We start from the raw sequence: 20,246 nt of genomic DNA, 5'->3' as shown, positions 1-20,246 counted from the left end.
CCCTCATGTGGTACCCTCCCTGCAGGCTCATCCTGACATGACCCTCCAGCATGACAATGCCACCAGCCATACTGCTCGTTCTGTGAATGATTTCCTGCAAGACAGGAATGTCAGTGTTCTGCCATAGCCAGCAAAGAGCCCGGATCTCAATCACATTGAGCACGTCTGGGACCTGTTGAATAGGTGGGTGAGGGCTAGGGCCATTCCCCCCAGAAATGTCCGGGAACTTGCCGGTGCCTTGGTGGAAGAATGGGGTAACATCTCACAGCAAGAACTGGCAAATCTGGTGCTGTCCATGAAGAGATGCACTGCAGTACTTAATGCACCAGATACTGACTGTTACTTTTGATTTTGACCCCCCCCCCCCTTTGTTCGGGGACACATTATTCAATTTCTGTTAGTCACATGTCTGTGGAACTTCATACAAATGTGCAGGGGTACGATGTAGTAATGAGACTATACACAAGGAGTACCGGTACGGAGTCAATGTGCAGGGGTACGAGGTAGTAATGAGACTATATACAAGGAGTACCGGTACGGAGTCAATGTGCAGGGGTACGAGGTAGTAATGAGACTATATACAAGGAGTACCAGTACTGAGTCAATGTGCAGGGGTACGAGGTAGTAATGACACTATATACAAGGAGTACCAGTACGGAGTCAATGTGCAGGGGTACGAGGTAGTAATGAGACTATATAAAAGGAGTACCAGTACTGAGTCAATGTGCAGGGGTACGAGGTAGTAATGACACTATATACAAGGAGTACCAGTACTGAGTCAATGTGCAGGGGTACGAGGTAGTAATGAGACTATATACAAGGAGTACCAGTACTGAGTCAATGTGCAGGGGTACGAAGTAGTAATGACACTATATACAAGGAGTACCGGTACTGAGTCAGTGTTCAGGGGTACGAGGTAGTAATGAGACTATATACAAGGAGTACCAGTACTGAGTCAATGTGCAGGGGTACGAGGTAGTAATGAGACTATATACAAGGAGTACCAGTACTGAGTCAATGTGCAGGGGTATGAGGTAGTAATGAGACTATATACAATGAGTACCGATACTGAGTCAATGTGCATCTGGTACGAGGTAGTGGAGGTGACTGAGGTAATATATACAGTACCAGTCAAAAGTTTGGACACACCTACTCATTCAAAGGTTTTTCTTTATTTTTACTATTTTCTACATTGTAGAATAATAGTGAAGACATCAAAACTATGCAATAACAGGTATGGAATCATGTGGGTCCAGTGTGGCTCAGTTGGTAGAGCATGGTGTTTGCAACGCCAGGGTTGTGGGTTAGATTCCCACGGGGGACCAGTACAGAGAAAAAAAAAAAATGAAATGTATGCATTCACTCTGGATAAGAGTGTCTGCTAAGTGACTAAAATGTAAATGGTAGCCAAAAAAAGGTTAAAGAAAATAGATTTTTAAATTCTTCAAAGTAGACACCCTTTGCCTTGATGACAGCTTTGCACTCTAGACGAAAACCTGGTTCAGTCTTATTTCCACCAAACCCTGGGATATGAATCCTCCTTTCAGCAGGACAATAACCTAAAACACAAGGCCAAATCTACAATGGAGTTGCTTTCCAAGAAAACAATTAATATTCTAGAGTGGCCGAGTTACAGTTTTTACTCAAATCTACTTGAAAATATATAGCAAGACATGAAAATGGTTGCCTAGCAATGATCAACAATCATTTTGATATATTTTGAAGAATTTTGAAAATAATAATGGGCAAATATTGTACAATCCAGGTGTGGAAAGCTCTTAGAGACATACCCACTAAGACTCACAACAGTAATCGCTGCCAAAGGTGATTCAACAATGAATGAACTCAGGGGTGTGAATACTTACATTTAAATGAGATCATTCTTGATTCCATTTTCAATGCATTTGCAAATTTTTCTAAAAACATGTTTTCAATTTGTCGTTATGGAGAATTGTGTGTAGATGAGTTGAAAACAATTCATTTTAATCCGTTTGGATTTCAGGATAACTCAACAAAATGTTGAATAAGTGAAAGTGTATGAATACTTTCTGAAGGCAGCGTTGGTAGGCCAACAACAACTACAACAACAACAGCAACAACAACAACAACAACAACAACAACTACAACAACAACAGCAACAACAACAACAACAACAACAACAACTACAACAACAACAACAACTACAACAACAACAACAACTACAACAACTACAACAACTACAACAACAACAGCAACAACAACAACAACAACAACAACAGCAACAACAACAACACCAACAGCAACACCAACAACAACAGCAACAACAACTACTACAACAACAACAGCAACAACAGCAACACCACCAACAACAACAACAACAACAACAACAACAACAACTACAACAACAACTACAACAACTACAACAACAACAACAACAGCAACACCAACAAAAACAACTACAACAACAGCAACAACACCAACAACAACAACTACAACAACTACAACAACAACAACAACTACTACAACAACAACTACTACAACAACAACAGCAACTACAACAACAACAATAGCAACAACAACAACAACAACTACAACAACTATAACAACTATAACAACAACAACAACAACAACAACAACAACTACAACAACAACAACAACAACAGCAACACCAACAACAACAACTACAACTATAACAACAACAACAACAACAACTCCAACAACAACAACAACAACAACAACAACAGCAACAACAACAGCAACAACAACAACAACAACAACAACAGCAACAACAACAACTACAACAACACCAACAACAACAACTATAACAAATACTACAACAACAACAACTCCAACAACAACAACAACAACAACAACCACAACAACAGCAACAACAACAACAACAACAACAACTACAACAACTATAACAACAACAACAACTACTATAACAACACCAACAACAACAACTACAACAACTATAACAACAACAACAACTCCAACAACAACAACAGCAACACCAACACCAACAACAACAACAGCAACACCAACAACAACAACTAGAACAACAACAACAACAACAACAACAACAACAACAACATTGGCCTGCCCCCATATGATTTATGGACCTCAGAGTTGAAATTGAAAGTCTACCTCTGCAACTGCTACTGGACCCTTCATCAAATCAAAATCAAATCAAATGTATTTATATTGCCCTTCTTAAATCAGCTGATATCTCAAAGTGCTGTTCATAAAGGGTTACAGCCATTGACCACTGTATAGTATATACTGGACCCTCCATAAAGGGTTACAGCCATTGACCACTGTATAGTATATACTGGACCCTTCATAAAGGGTTACAGCCATTGACCACTGTATAGTATATACTGGACCCTTCATAAAGGGTTAGAGCCATTGACCACTGTATAGTATATACAGGACCCTTCATAAAGGGTTACAGCCATTGACCACTGTATAGTATATACTGGACCCTTTATAAAGGGTTACAGCCATTGACCACTGTATAGTATATACTGGACCCTCCATAAAGGGTTACAGCCATTGACCACTGTATAGTATATACTGGACCCTTTATAAAGGGTTACAGCCATTGACCACTGTATAGTATATACAGGACCCTTCATAAAGGGTTACAGCCATTGACCACTGTATAGTATATACTGGACCCTCCATAAAGGGTTAGAGCCATTGACCACTGTATAGTATATACAGGACCCTTCATAAAGGGTTACAGCCATTGACCACTGTATAGTATATACAGGACCCTTCATAAAGGGTTACAGCCATTGACCACTGTATAGTATATACAGGACCCTTCATAAAGGGTTACAGCCATTGACCACTGTATAGTATATACTGGACCCTTCATAAAGGGTTACAGCCATTGACCACTGTATAGTATATACTGGACCCTTCATAAAGGGTTACAGCCATTGACCACTGTATAGTATATACTGGACCCTTCATAAAGGGTTACAGCCATTAACCACTGTATAGTATATACTGGACCCTCCATAAAGGGTTACAGCCATTGACCACTGTATAGTATATACTGGACCCTCCATAAAGGGTTACAGCCATTGACCACTGTATAGTATATACTGGACCCTTCATAAAGGGTTACAGCCATTGACCACTGTATAGTATATACTGGACCCTTCATAAAGGGTTAGAGCCATTGACCACTGTATAGTATATACAGGACCCTTCATAAAGGGTTACAGCCATTGACCACTGTATAGTATATACTGGACCCTTTATAAAGGGTTACAGCCATTGACCACTGTATAGTATATACTGGACCCTCCATAAAGGGTTACAGCCATTGACCACTGTATAGTATATACTGGACCCTTTATAAAGGGTTACAGCCATTGACCACTGTATAGTATATACAGGACCCTTCATAAAGGGTTACAGCCATTGACCACTGTATAGTATATACTGGACCCTCCATAAAGGGTTAGAGCCATTGACCACTGTATAGTATATACAGGACCCTTCATAAAGGGTTACAGCCATTGACCACTGTATAGTATATACAGGACCCTTCATAAAGGGTTACAGCCATTGACCACTGTATAGTATATACAGGACCCTTCATAAAGGGTTACAGCCATTGACCACTGTATAGTATATACTGGACCCTTCATAAAGGGTTACAGCCATTGACCACTGTATAGTATATACTGGACCCTTCATAAAGGGTTACAGCCATTGACCACTGTATAGTATATACTGGACCCTTCATAAAGGGTTACAGCCATTAACCACTGTATAGTATATACTGGACCCTCCATAAAGGGTTACAGCCATTGACCACTGTATAGTATATACTGGACCCTTCATAAAGGGTTAGAGCCATTGACCACTGTATAGTATATACTGGACCCTCCATAAAGGGTTACAGCCATTGACCACTGTATAGTATATACTGGACCCTCCATAAAGGGTTACAGCCATTGACCACTGTATAGTATATACTGGACCCTTCATAAAGGGTTACAGCCATTGACCACTGTATAGTATATACTGGACCCTTCATAAAGGGTTACAGCCATTGACCACTGTATAGTATATACAGGACCCTTCATAAAGGGTTACAGCCATTGACCACTGTATAGTATATACTGGACCCTCCATAAAGGGTTAGAGCCATTGACCACTGTATAGTATATACTGGACCCTCCATAAAGGGTTACAGCCATTGACCACTGTATAGTATATACTGGACCCTTCATAAAGGGTTACAGCCATTGACCACTGTATAGTATATACTGGACCCTCCATAAAGGGTTACAGCCATTGACCACTGTATAGTATATACTGGACCCTTCATAAAGGGTTACAGCCATTGACCACTGTATAGTATATACTGGACCCTTTATAAAGGTTTACAGCCATTGACCACTGCATAGTATATACAGGACCCTTCATAAAGGGTTACAGCCATTGACCACTGTATAGTATATACTGGACCCTTTATAAAGGTTTACAGCCATTGACCACTGTATAGTATATACAGGACCCTTCATAAAGGGTTACAGCCATTGACCACTGTATAGTATATACAGGACCCTTCATAAAGGGTTACAGCCATTGTTTGTCTTGTGCCATTGCTACCCACTATGTCACATTATGTCACATTTTCTTTTTAACAAATGTGTCTTAGTCACACAATGTTTACCCATTTGTGTAGTCAATTAACACCTCCATTTTGTGTACAAAAGATTAACAAACAATTAAACAATCTTAAGGTTGAATACAATGCGTTACAAGTGTGTGTGTGTGTGTGTGTGTGTGTGTGTGTGTGTGTGTGTGTGTGTGTGTGTGTGTTCACAGGTCCATTACCTGTTTGTGAGCATGGTCATAAGAGTTAATGTGGTTGTCAAACTCCTGGTGCTTGTAGTACTGTTTGTCACACAGATCACAGTAGAAGTTGGCCTTCAGGTCCTCCAAGGCTTTGGCCATGGTCGCCGTCCTCTCCTTCTCCGCATAGTCCTGGAAGAAAAAACAAGGACAACACCACCTCTGTCAGGGAGGGAATCTAAATTATATCTCAACTCAAATCAAATCAAAGTGTATTGGTCACGTACACATGGTTAGCAGATGTTATTGCGAGTGTAGTGAAATGTTAATAGAATTAGATTCCCTCCCTGACACCGAGTTGAGATAGAATTAGATTTCAGTGTCAGGGAGGGAATAATCTAATTCTATCTCAGCTCAGTGTCAGGTAGGGAATAATCTAATTCTATCTCAGCTCAGTGTCAGGTAGGGAATAATCAAATTCTATCTCAGCTCAGTGTCAGGTAGGGAATAATCTAATTCTATCTCAGCTCAGTGTCAGGTAGGGAATAATCAAATTCTATCTCAGCTCAGTGTCAGGGAGGGAATAATCTAATTCTATCTCAGCTCAGTGTCAGGTAGGGAATAATCTAATTCTATCTCAGCTCAGTGTCAGGTAGGGAATAATCTAATTCTATCTCAGCTCAGTGTCAGGTAGGGAATAATCTAATTCTATCTCAGCTCAGTGTCAGGTAGGGAATAATCTAATTCTATCTCAGCTCAGCAAAACTGGTTGAAAATAAATCCTAACAAGTGGATAATAACCAGTAGATTGTAATGACCTTATACTGTATGGCAGTGATTTCCCTATAGAATACATTATACTGTGTTGCAGTGATTTCCCTATAGAATACATTATACTGTGTTGCAGTGATTTCCCTATAGAATACATTATACTGTATGGCAGTGATTTCCCTATAGAATACATTATACTGTATGGCAGTGATTTCCCTATAGAATACATTATACTGTATGGCAGTGATTTCCCTATAGAATACATTATACTGTGATGCAGTGATTTCCCTATAGAATACATTATACTGTGATGCAGTGATTTCCCTATAGAATACATTATACTGTGTTGCAGTGATTTCCCTATAGAATACATTATACTGTGATGCAGTGATTTCCCTATAGAATACATTATACTGTGATGCAGTGATTTCCCTATTGAATACATTATACTGTGATGCAGTGATTTCCCTATAGAATACATTATACTGTGTTGCAGTGATTTCCCTATAGAATACATTATACTGTGATGCAGTGATTTCCCTATAGAATACATTATACTGTGTTGCAGTGATTTCCCTATAGAATACATTATACTGTGATGCAGTGATTTCCCTATAGAATACATTATACTGTGATGCAGTGATTTCCCTATTGAATACATTATACTGTGATGCAGTGATTTCCCTATAGAATACATTATACTGTGATGCAGTGATTTCCCTATAGAATACATTATACTGTGTTGCAGTGATTTCCCTATAGAATACAATGTACAAAAAAAGAATAATTCTGCCCGTTAATTTGAGATGCACCGCAGAGGCAAAGTGCTGCTACTATGTGCATGTCTGTGCCTGGTGTTGACCGGGTTTTCTGACAACGTTATTCTATGCCATACCAGGAGTCAGATAGAAGCAGATGACTCTACAAGGGGGGGGTCTACTATTTACCCTCAGATTTAATAACAGACACGTTATTCACGTCCTCTTGATGTATAATTTGCAAAGCGGGATGTTTTGTAGTAGGTGCAGCGCCTTGTAATATAATGCTCCTTGAAAACCCAATTCATCTGTTTCACCTGGATCCTAATTTTCTCCTTTTGATATTTGGTATTAAATATTGATTTTCAGCAAAACGGAGATGAGGGTAGTTTCACTGTGTGGGGGGGGGGGGGGGGGGGGGGGGGTAGATCATATTTGAAATCTAATTTATTCAAAGGTGGGCAATCTGCAGTTGTTAGATCTGTATTTGGACTTGATATGTATGTACCCATTGATTCTTGAAGAATACAACCTACAGATAGATGCCTTATGAGCTTAGTTCAACTGTCGCACCCCATCACAAACCCAACATAGAAGCTTGTTTCACTCTAATGTTTGTAAACAAAGTACATTTTAAACAAACACAGTATAGCCTCAAAACATGGTTAAAACTAGAACTTTGATATCATGGCTGGCCAGTCTTTGCATCCATAGCTCTGTCTATGTAACGGCTGTCTGGAAGAGGGAACCAAGGTGCAGCAGAGGATGTGTTCATCATTAGAATTTTAATTCAAAAAACAAGAGAACACTACAAAATGAACAAACGACAGCAAACAGTCCTGTTAGGAAAATACTCAAAACAGAAACAATTACCCACAAAACCCAAAGGAAAAACATGCTCCTTATGTGTGACTCCCAATCAGCAGCAACGAGCTTCAGCTGTGCCTGATTGGGAGCCACACACGGCCCAAAACAAAGAAATACCAAAACATAGAAAAAGGAACATAGAACGCCCACCCAATGTAACACCCTGGCCTAACCAAAATAAAGAACAAAAAACCCCTCTCTATGGCCAGGGCGTTACAGTCTATGAATTGGAGAGTAGCTACATTTCTCCAGACTCGTCCCTGAGATTATTACCAAAGCAATGGCTGGGATTACACTTTGTTATTGTTTCAATTTGCGGATTGCAACTTTAAAGCTTAGGATATATGGAGACTTGTACATTCAAAGCTCTGTTGGATAAAGAGATGTATTAAAACTTCCAATTCCCCAATGGTCTCATGTTCAAACATCCCAGAGGCTAGAGAAAAAGAAAGTAACATCATTCATGCTTTGAATCTATTTACACTATAACTCATCCTTAGTGCTGACATGAAAACCACTACCACAATGAAGCCCTGGATAGATCCTCCTGAAAGGTGAAATCACACCGTCAACAAATATAAAGTAAATAGGGCAAAAATACCCAGCGGACAATATACCTTCTCATGATTTTATTTTCTGAAATCTAATTCAATGGTTGCATTTTTTCACAAAGGTATGAGATTAGATTTCAAAGAGCTATAGTTGAACACTGAGACGAACTTTCATCGACGTTTCAAATGACACCCTATTTGCTACATAGTGCACTACTTTCGACCAGAGCGTTATGGGTTCCTATAAGGTGAATAGGGTGCCGTATCAGACACACCACTGGTGTTCAGGTTAAACCCACTGCTTTTCAAATAGTGCGTCATCTGTCCATTGGAACATATCTGAACTGAAGAGGCTTAGTGGTTCCATACCCGTCGATCAGTTCAGGAGGCTTAGTGGTTCTATACCCATCAATCAGTTCAGGAGGCTTAGTGGTTCTATACCCGTCGATCACTTCAGGAGGCTTAGTGGTTCTATACCCGTCAATCATTTCAGGAGGCTTAGTGGTTCTATACCCGTCAATCACTTCAGGAGGCTTAGTGGTTCTATACCCGTCAATCAGTTCAGGAGGGTTAGTGGTTCTATACAAGTCGATCAGTTCAGGAGGCTTGGTGGTTCTATACCCGTCAATCAGTTCAGGAGGTTTGGTGGTTCTATACCCGTTGATCAGTTCAGGAGGCTTAGTGGTTCTATACCCGTCGATCACTTCAGGAGGCTTAGTGGTTCTATACACGTCAATCACTTCAGGAGGCTTAGTGGTTCTATACCCGTCAATCACTTCAGGAGGCTTAGTGGTTCTATACCTGTCAATCACTTCAGGAGGCTTAGTGGTTCTATACCCGTCGATCACTTCAGGAGGCTTAGTGGTTCTATACACGTCAATCACTTCAGGAGGCTTAGTGGTTCTATACCCGTCAATCACTTCAGGAGGCTTAGTGGTTCTATACCTGTCAATCAGTTAAGGAGGCTTAGTGGTTCTATACCCGTCGATCACTTCAGGAGGCTTAGTGGTTCTATACACGTCAATCACTTCAGGAGGCTTAGTGGTTCTATACCCGTCAATCACTTCAGGAGGCTTAGTGGTTCTATACCCGTCAATCACTTCAGGAGGTTTAGTGGTTCTATACCCGTCGATCAGTTCAGGAGGCTTGGTGGTTCTATACTCGTCAATCAGTTCAGGAGGCTTAGTGGTTCTATACCCGTCAATCACTTCAGGAGGTTTAGTGGTTCTATACCCGTTGATCAGTTCAGGAGGCTTGGTGGTTCTATACTCGTCAATCACTTCAGGAGGCTTTTTGGTTCTATACCCGTCGATCAGTTCAGGAGACTTAGTGGTTCTATACCCGTCGATCAGTTCAGGAGGCTTAGTGGTTCTATACCCGTCAATCAGTTCAGGAGGCTTGGTGGTTCTATACCCGTCAATCACTTCAGGAGGCTTGGTGGTTCTATACCCGTCAATCACTTCAGGAGGTTTAGTGGTTCTATACCCGTCGATCAGTTCAGGAGGCTTGGTGGTTCTATACTCGTCAATCAGTTCAGGAGGCTTAGTGGTTCTATACCCGTCAATCACTTCAGGAGGTTTAGTGGTTCTATACCCGTTGATCAGTTCAGGAGGCTTGGTGGTTCTATACTCGTCAATCACTTCAGGAGGCTTAGTGGTTCTATACCCGTCGATCAGTTCAGGAGACTTAGTGGTTCTATACCCGTCGATCAGTTCAGGAGGCTTAGTGGTTCTATACCCGTCAATCAGTTAAGGAGGCTTAGTGGTTCTATACCCGTCGATCACTTCAGGAGGCTTAGTGGTTCTATACACGTCAATCACTTCAGGAGGCTTAGTGGTTCTATACCCGTCAATCACTTCAGGAGGCTTAGTGGTTCTATACCCGTCAATCACTTCAGGAGGTTTAGTGGTTCTATACCCGTCGATCAGTTCAGGAGGCTTGGTGGTTCTATACTCGTCAATCAGTTCAGGAGGCTTAGTGGTTCTATACCCGTCAATCACTTCAGGAGGTTTAGTGGTTCTATACCCGTTGATCAGTTCAGGAGGCTTGGTGGTTCTATACTCGTCAATCACTTCAGGAGGCTTAGTGGTTCTATACCCGTCGATCAGTTCAGGAGACTTAGTGGTTCTATACCCGTCGATCAGTTGAGGAGGCTTAGTGGTTCTATACCCGTCAATCAGTTCAGGAGGCTTGGTGGTTCTATACCCGTCGATCAGTTCAGGAGGCTTAGTGGTTCTATACCCGTCAATCAGTTCAGGAGGCTTAGTGGTTCTATACCCGTCGATCAGTTCAGGAGGCTTAGTGGTTCTATACCCGTCGATCAGTTCAGGAGGCTTGGTGGTTCTATACCCGTCAATCACTTCAGGAGGCTTGGTGGTTCTATACCCGTCAATCACTTCAGGAGGTTTAGTGGTTCTATACCCGTCGATCAGTTCAGGAGGCTTGGTGGTTCTATACTCGTCAATCAGTTCAGGAGGCTTAGTGGTTCTATACCTGTCAATCACTTCAGGAGGTTTAGTGGTTCTATACCCGTTGATCAGTTCAGGAGGCTTGGTGGTTCTATACTCGTCAATCACTTCAGGAGGCTTAGTGGTTCTATACCCGTCGATCAGTTCAGGAGACTTAGTGGTTCTATACCCGTCGATCAGTTCAGGAGGCTTAGTGGTTCTATACCCGTCAATCACTTCAGGAGGCTTGGTGGTTCTATACCCGTCGATCAGTTCAGGAGGCTTAGTGGTTCTATACCCGTCAATCAGTTCAGGAGGCTTAGTGGTTCTATACCCGTCGATCAGTTCAGGAGGCTTAGTGGTTCTATACCCGTCGATCAGTTCAGGAGGCTTAGTGGTTCTATACCCGTCAATCACTTCAGGAGGCTTGGTGGTTCTATACCCGTCAATCACTTCAGGAGGCTTAGTGGTTATTTTTTCCTCAATGAGTGCAGGACGCAAAGTGGCTCAAATGGCTGTACAATAATATTGTCATTAATGGTGAGAGAACACACTCAGGCCATTGTGTGGGGTCAGTCCCGACATGGACCTCACCACTTTACGCTGATATCACAGTCCATTACAGACCCAGAGAGGTGTAATGGTGTGTGTGTGTGTGTGTTTGTGCCTCTGTGTGTGTGTGTGTGTGTGTGTGTGTGTGTGTGTGTGTGTGTGTGTGTGTGTGTGTGTGTGTGTGTGTGTGTGTGTGTGTGTGTGTGTGTGTGTGTGTGTGTGTGTGTGTGTGGCGTGTGTGTGCGTGCCTGTGTGTGTGTGTGTATGCCTGGGTGCCTGTGTCAAGTGTTCTGATGAGCTGTGAAAATGCCTTCTGTGCCTAAATATTATAGACCAAAACAAGTGACACTGATTGAAACCAGTAGCAACACACTTCAACATCAACACAATTCACTATCAGCCTTTGCTAAGGTATACTGTGAATCTATAAATCAGACAATTGGTCTCAAGACAGGTGGCATTAATTGTGGAATGGAAAAAAGCTATGCATGGAAAGGTATTCGTAACAAGTAACCCTGGATATATGCGTTGATTTGTTAGGTTAGGACTGGCCTGTATCAATGCTTCATTAGAATGGTGAATCTAAAGTTTCAAAGTATGGTTTCAAATCTCAAGATTGGATCCAGGCAGCTTTGGGCTCTGTAGTTTAATGATCATATATGCAATCGTATCTTACTCTCAAGAGCTCTAATTAATGCTCGCTTAATAGCATAAATTTAAAAAAAAAAGTTTATATGGAAGATCAGAGAAATTAGTGGGGAAAGATCATTTTTTTTATCTGATATGAAGTTTATGCAAGTTCAAAAAGGGAAAGTCATCAGTAAATCTCTAATGAGGATGTATTAACCTCAATATACTGTACCTTTCAAACACATGGGGGCGGGGGGCGGGGCTGGGGGCGGGACGGGGGGGCGGGGGGCGGGGGGGCAGAGCTTAGGCAATTAAACAACAACAAAACATGGCGCAGAGGAAGCGGTGTGAAGCTGTGAAGTCATTTACACTGCAGATAGATCTATTCACCGTTAGTGAACCAAGGCTCGGTGGGGTGCTGGGAGAGAGGCTAACCATCTGAGCCGCTGTGCCACAGCTCTCCCCCTCTCTCCCGCTCTCCCTTCTCTCCCTCTCCTACACCTCCCCTCCACCCAGTCACTCCGCCGAGCAATACCTCTACCCCTCTAAACCGCCGAGACACGATCGCCCTCCAACACCCCCCTTCACCCAGTCACCCAGCTGAGCTACGCCGAGACATGGTCCCCTTCCACCATCCCCCTCCACCAGACACTAAATTACAAAACACAGGGGGTCTGGACTCTCAAGGGTATTCAGGATACTTTTGAAGCAGGAGAGGAGGACATAGCTATACAGAACATAAAGTGAACAAAAATACGAACGCAATATGTAAAGTTTTGGTCCCATGTTTCATGAGATGAAATAAAAGATCCCAGAAATTTTACATACAGACAAAGAGCACATTTCTCTCAAATGTTGGGCACAAATTTGTTTACATCCTTATAATTGAGCATTTCTCCTTTGCCAAGATAATTCATCCACCTGACAGGTGTGGCATATCAAGAAGCTGATCATTACACAGGTGCACCTTGTGCTGGGGACAAGAGAAGGCCACTCTAAAATGTGCAGTTTTGTCACACAACACAATGCCACAGATGTCTCAAGTTTTGATGGAGCGTGCAATTGGCATGCTGACTGCAGGAATGTCCACCAGAGTTGTTGCCAGAGAATGTAATGTTAGATTTTCTACCATAAGCCGCCTCCAACGCCGTTTTAGAGAATTTTGTTTAGAGTATGTCCAACGGATCACTGTGGTGGATGTTGCCTCACAACTACAGAACACGTGAAAACCACAACAGACCAGGACCTCCACATCTGAATTCTTCACCTGCAGGATCGTCTGAGCTGTTGAAACTAGCCCAACAGCTGATGAAACTGTTGGTTTGCACAACCAAAGTATTTATGCAGAAACTGTCAGAAACCGTCTCATGTAAGCTTATCTGCGTGCTCGTCGTCCTCACCAGGGTCTTGACCTGACTGCATTTTGGCAGCTTAACCAACTTCAATGGACAAATGCTCTCCTTCGATGGCCACTGGCACGCTGGATAAGTGTGCTCTTCATGAATGAGTCCCGGTTTTAACTGTACCGGGCAGATGGCAGACAATATGTATGGCGATGTGTGGGCGAGCGGTTTGCTGACGTCAATGTTGTGAACAGAGTGCCCCATGGTGGAGGTGGGGTTACAGTGGTAGGAAAAAGTATTTGATCCCCTGCTGATTTTGTACGTTTGCCCACTGACAAAGAAAGGATCAGTCTATAATTTTAATGGTCGGTTTATTTGAACTGTGAGAGACAGAAAAACAACAAAAATATTGCGAAAAACGCATGTCAAAAATGTTATAAATTGATTTGCATTTTAATGAGGGAAATAAGTATTTGACCCCCTCTCAATCAGAAAGATTTCTGGCTCCAGGTGTCTTTTATACAGTTAACGAGCTGAGATTAGGAGCACACTCTTAAAGGGAGTGCTCCTAAACGCAGCTTGTTACCTATAAAAAAGACACCTGTCCACAGAAGCAATCAATCAATCAGATTCTAAACTCTCCACCATGGCCAAGACCAAAGAGCTCTCCAAGGATGTCAGGGACAAGATTGTAGACCTACACAAGGCTGGAATGGGCTACAAGACCATCGCCAAGCAGCTTGGTGAGAAGGTGACAACAGTTGGTGCGATTATTCACAAATGGAAGAAACACAAAAGAACTGTCAATCTCCCTCGGCCTGGGGCTCCATGCAAGATCTCACCTCGTGGAGTTGCAATGATCATGAGAACGGTGAGGAATCAGCCCAGAACTACACGGGAGGATCTTGTCAATGATCTCAAGGCAGCTTGGACCATAGTCACCAGGAAAACAATTGGTAACACACTACGCCGTGAAGGACTGAAATCCTGCAACGCCCGCAAGGTCCCCCTGCTCAAGAAAGCACATATACATGCCCGTCTGAAGTTTGCCAATGAACATCTGAATGATTCAGAGGACAACTGGTGAAAGTGTTGTGGTCAGATGAGACCAAAATGGAGCTCTTTGGCATCAACTCAACTCGCTGTGTTTGGAGGAGGAGGAATGCTGCCTATGACCCCAAGAACACCATCTCCACCGTCAAACATGGAGGTGGAAACATTATGCTTTATGTTTTCTGCTAAGGGGACAGGACAACTTCACCGCATCATTTGACGGGGCCATGTACTGTCAAATCTTGGGTGAGAACCTCCTTCCCTCAGCCAGGGCACTGAAAATGGGTCGTGGATGGGTATTCCAGCATGACAATGACCCAAAACACACGGCCAAGGCAACAAAGGAGTGGCTCAAGAAGAAGCACGTTAAGGTCCTGGAGTGGCCTAGCCAGTCTCCAGACCTTAATCCCATAGAAAATCTGTTGAGGGAGCTCAAGGTTCGAGTTGCCAAACGTCAGCCTCGAAACCTTAATGACTTGGAGAAGATCTGCAAAGAGGAGTGGGACAAAATCCCTCCTGAGATGTGTGCAAACCTGGTGGCCAGCTACGAGAAACGTCTGACCTCTGTGATTGCCAACAAGGGTTTTGCCACCAAGTACTAAGTCATGTTTTGCAGAGGGGTCAAATACTTATTTCCCTCATTAAAATGCATATAATTTTATAACATTTTTGACATGCGTTTTTCTGGATTTTTTGTTGTTGTTATTCTGTCTCTCACTGTTCAAATAAACCTACCATTAAAATTATAGACTGATCATTTCTTTGTAAGTGGGCAAAAGTACAAAATCAGCAGGGGATCAAATACTTTTTTCCCCCACAGTATGTTATGGGAAGGCATAAGATACTGAAAACCAACACAATTGCATTTTATCAATGGCAATTTGAATGTACAGAGATACCATGATGAGATCCTGAGGCCCATTGTTATGCCATTCATCCGCCACCATCACTTCATGTTTCAGTATGGCCCCATGTCTCAAGGATCTGTACACAATTCCTGGAAGCTGAAAATGTCCCAGATCTTCCATGGCCTGCATACTCACCAGACATGACACACATTGAGCATGTGTGGGATGCTCTGCATTGACGTGTACGACAACGTGTTCCAGTTCCCGCCAACAACCAGCAACTTCACACAGTCATTGAAGAGGAGTGGGACAACGTTCTACAGGCCACAATCAACAGCCTGATCAACTCTATGCGAAGGAGATGTGTCGCGCTGCATGACGCAAATGGTGGTCACACCAGATACTGATCCACGCCTCTACCTTTTTTTTTTAAAGGTATCTGTGACCAACAGATGCATATCTGTATTCTCAGTCATGTGAAAACAATAGATTAGAGCCTAATGAACTTATATCAATTGACTGATTTCGTTATATGAACTGTAACGCAATAAAAACTTTTTAAATTGTTGTATTGTTGCATTTACACTTTTGTTCAGTGTAGGAACATCCACCACAGTCATCTGGTTTGTTCAGTGTAGGAACATCCACCACAGTCATCTGGTTTGTTCAGTGTAGAAACATCCACCACAGTGATCTGCTTTGTTCAGTGTAGAAACATCCACCACAGTGGTCTGGTTTGTTCAGTGTAGAAACATCCACCACAGTCATCTGGTTTGTTCAGTGTAGAAACATCCACCACAGTCGTCTGGTTTGTTCAGTGTAGGAACATCCACCACAGTGGTCTGGTTTGTTCAGTGTAGAAACATCCACCACAGTCATCTGGTTTGTTCAGTGTAGAAACATCCACCACAGTCGTCTGGTTTGTTCAGTGTAGGAACATCCACCACAGTGGTCTGGTTTGTTCAGTGTAGAAACATCCACCACAGTCGTCTGGTTTGTTCAGTGTAGGAACATCCACCACAGTGGTCTGGTTTGTTCAGTGTAGAAACATCTACCACAGTGATCTGGTAGCCACTCTATTCATACTTTCTCTGCAGCGAGAAAATAACACGTAGCTATACTACAGCGGTCTGGTAGGCGTATAGCTTCATCTGTCAGTCTCTCTCTCTCTACGCAACACTAGGCTAGGCTAACCAACACCACATGATTTTCCCTCTGCAGAGGCTAATGCTAATACACAGGTTTGGCCCATTGCAGAGCGCCTTAACTAACCCAAAAGGTTTCTCCCTCTGCAGAGGCTAATGCTAATACAAAGGTTTGTCTCTTTGCAGAGCGCTATAGCTAACCCATAGTTTTCTCCCTCTGCAGAGGCTAATGCTAATACAAAGGTTTGTCTCTTTGCAGAGCGCTATAGCCAACCCATAGTTTTCTCCCTCTGCAGAGGCTAATGCTAATACAAAGGTTTGTCTCTTTGCAGAACGCTATAGCTAACCCATAGTTTTCTCCCTCTGCAGAGGCTAATGCTAATACAAAGGTTTGTCTCTTTGCAGAGCGCTATAGCTAACCCATAGTTTTCTCCCTCTGCAGAGGCTAATGCAAAGATATGGCTCTTTGCGGAGTGCTATAACTAACCCATATGTTTCTCCCTCTGCAGAGCGCAATAGCTAACGCTACCCATAGGTTTGTCCCTCTGCAGAGCTCTAGGGCTAACCCAAAGGACAACGCACAGCTCCAACCTAGCCTCTTACTCCCTCTGAGAGAAGTGTATCATTATCAATCAAGGTAAATGTGTTATTCCCCTGGGCTAGGAGTACAGAGAGGTCCCGAACATGGACTATTAGACTACAACGACACGTAATCTCACTGCTTAACCCCATCTCATTGACTAAAGCTGAGGCCACGTGAAAATGAAAATGTTTAGTGAACCGTTTTATGAGGGGGAAACCTTTTTTGCCGATTTTCTTTAATTTAGAATGACATTAGAACATCAAAAGACATAGTATTTATAAACCAGAGGATTATGGTATGTCTTTATTAAAACACATCCAAACAGAAGTGGCACGCAGGGCCTGTAGACTGAAGCTGTATAGTTAACGCTATAGGAAGAATACACTATACAGGAACAACTCTGCTGAAAGATGACGGACACAACTAGCTCTTAGAGGTGCTATGCCTACTGGGAGTAAGATGATACTATAGTTGTGCCTATACATTGATCGTCGCTCACATCTTTTCACTGATTGTGATGGGTGACCTCATCGCAACAGACGATACGAGACAGATGGAATAGATTTGCTTTCAAAATCCATCTGTGTTTGGGATTGATGTTGTTCCACAGAAAGGGGGGGTGGGGGGTGGGGGTGAGGATTCAAAAAATAATTGATCCTAAGAAGCCAGAGGTTGACAACCATGAGCCATAATATTATCAGCAACACGAAGACCTTCAATATTATGAAAACGAATAAAGAGCAATATAGTTCCTATTTATTCACCATGAATATTTCTAGAACCCTTTAAAACTACATATTGGAAAATTGAAATGGAATTTCTTTCTAAACTATTATACTTTCAGAAAAGCTTGCATAATTGTGCAGGAAATAGATAACTGAAATGATTAGCTTTGCAAATTGTATTCAAAAAATACTATTGTAAATTCATGTATGCTGTCCAAATCTTTGGTGAAAGTACCCACAGGGTATTGAGTGTAAAACTCCACTTTTAAAACACCTTAAGAGATATTCCATTGCTAATCCACATGTAGACCAGGGAAAAGATCATCGAGGACAACAACCACCCGAGCCACTGCTTGTTCACCCCGCTACCATCCAGAAGGTGAGGTCAGAACAGGTGCATCAAAGCTGGGACCGAGAGACTGAAAAACAGCTTCTATCTCAGGGCCATCAGACTGTTAAATAGCCATCACTAGCACATTAGAGGCTGCTGCGCTATATATACATAGACTTGAAATCATTGGCCACTTTAATAATGGAACACTAGTCACTTTAATAATGTTTACATATTTTACATTTCTCATCTCATATGTGTATACTGTATACTGTATTCTATTCTCTTCTACTGTATCTTAGTCTATGCCGCTCGGACGTTGTTCGTCCATATATTTATATATTGTTAATTCCATTCCTTTACTTAGATTTGTGTGTATTGGGTGTACATTGTGATATTGTTAGATAGTACTTATTACTGCACTGTCGGAGATGGAAACACAAGCATTTCGCTACACCCGCAATAACATCTGCTAAACACGTGTATAAATAAAATGTAATAACATTTGATTTGATTTGAACCTAGAAGAAAGATCTCCTTAGTTCCAAGTGTTTTCATTACATATCAAACAGTCTGGAGAAATGTTTCCTTATATTTCCATTAGCTTGCGCAGCGATTTTGTTTTTATGTTGACGTTTAAAAAATTGATTCAACAATTCCCTGCTGCAATGCGTTTCCATGGAACTGTCTTGCGTTGATAAAAACAGCTGAATGTAATGACGTCATACCAAAAAAGATTAAACATTCCGCAAAAAAATCCTAGGGTTAAATATCAATTTAGGCAAATTGCTTATTAAATAAATTGGTGACAGCCTGTATGCCTTCCCAGCTTTTTCATGTCTCAAGTAGCCCGCCAAAGCCAGCATGGATAGGATGCAAAAAAAAAATCATAATATTTGAGTCCTAATTCTCATGCGCGAACGTATCGCCAAAGGTCCGTTCCCGTTTCGTGACGACATCCCCTGCACCGCGTACTTTCAAAATTATTTGGCAATCAGTTTCCATCATAATTTGTCGTTTGACACTTAAAAAATGTCACCCCTGTCAAACAGAAATTATGTTGATTTTCAGAACATTTCGCCAACGGCTGACGTTTCCAGTGTTTTTTTGTTTTTTTGTTTTTTTTGCCACATTGGTTTTGTCAAATAATCCTGGGTCAATGGAAACCTGCCTAGTGACTCAAAACAGTCTGGGACTTGACTGGCACTGTTATACATTAGATAGCATTTAAAGTCTGGAGATTCCACAAAGCTCCTTGGATCTGGATCCTCAGAGGCCTGTCTGATCTAACTACATCAAGACGTTTCTCATCAGGAGTTACCAGTCATACAGTTGCATAATATGAAAACTGTTGACTAATCTAGGTTACGTACTACAACAAACTTGGAAGCTATATTGTTTCATTAAACAACAATACCCCTATGTACACTACCGGTCAGAGATATTGCAACATCTACTCATTCAAGGGTTTTTCTTTATTTTTACAATTTTCTACGTTGTAGAATAATAGTGAAGACATCAAAACTATGAAATAACACATTTGGAATCATGTAGTAACCAAAAAAAACTGTTAAACAAATAAAAACATGACCCAACACACCTCCAGGATGTGTAAGGGATATTTTACCAAGAAGGAGAGCGATGGAGTGCTGCATCAGATGACCTGGCCTACACAATCCTCCGATCTCAACCAAATTGAGATGGTTTGGGATGAGTCGGATTGCAGAATGTAGGAATAGCAGCCAACAAGTGCTCAGCATATGTGGTAACTCCTTCAAGACCATTGGAAAAGCATTCCAGGTGGAGCTGGTTGAGAGAATGCCAAGAAAGAGCAACGCTT

General features: G+C 42.0%; 1 protein-coding gene across 1 annotated transcript in view; it reads right to left on the bottom strand.

Moving 5' to 3' along the window:
* LOC106582504 (uncharacterized) overlaps nucleotides 1-20,246 on the bottom strand; it is a 147,027-nt gene that overhangs the window by 17,881 nt on the left and 108,900 nt on the right. Inside the window, exon 2 of the mRNA XM_045704890.2 lies at nucleotides 5,845-5,994. Within this exon, the coding sequence (XP_045560846.1) occupies nucleotides 5,845-5,994 (150 nt within the window). The remainder of the gene's footprint in view (nucleotides 1-5,844; nucleotides 5,995-20,246) is intronic.

Source organism: Salmo salar, chromosome 21 (genome assembly GCF_965601325.2).
Source record: "Salmo salar chromosome 21, fSalSal1, whole genome shotgun sequence".
NCBI lineage: Eukaryota > Metazoa > Chordata > Actinopteri > Salmoniformes > Salmonidae > Salmo > Salmo salar.
Note: the sequence above shows the minus strand (reverse complement) of the source record. Positions and strands in the feature narration are given on the sequence as shown.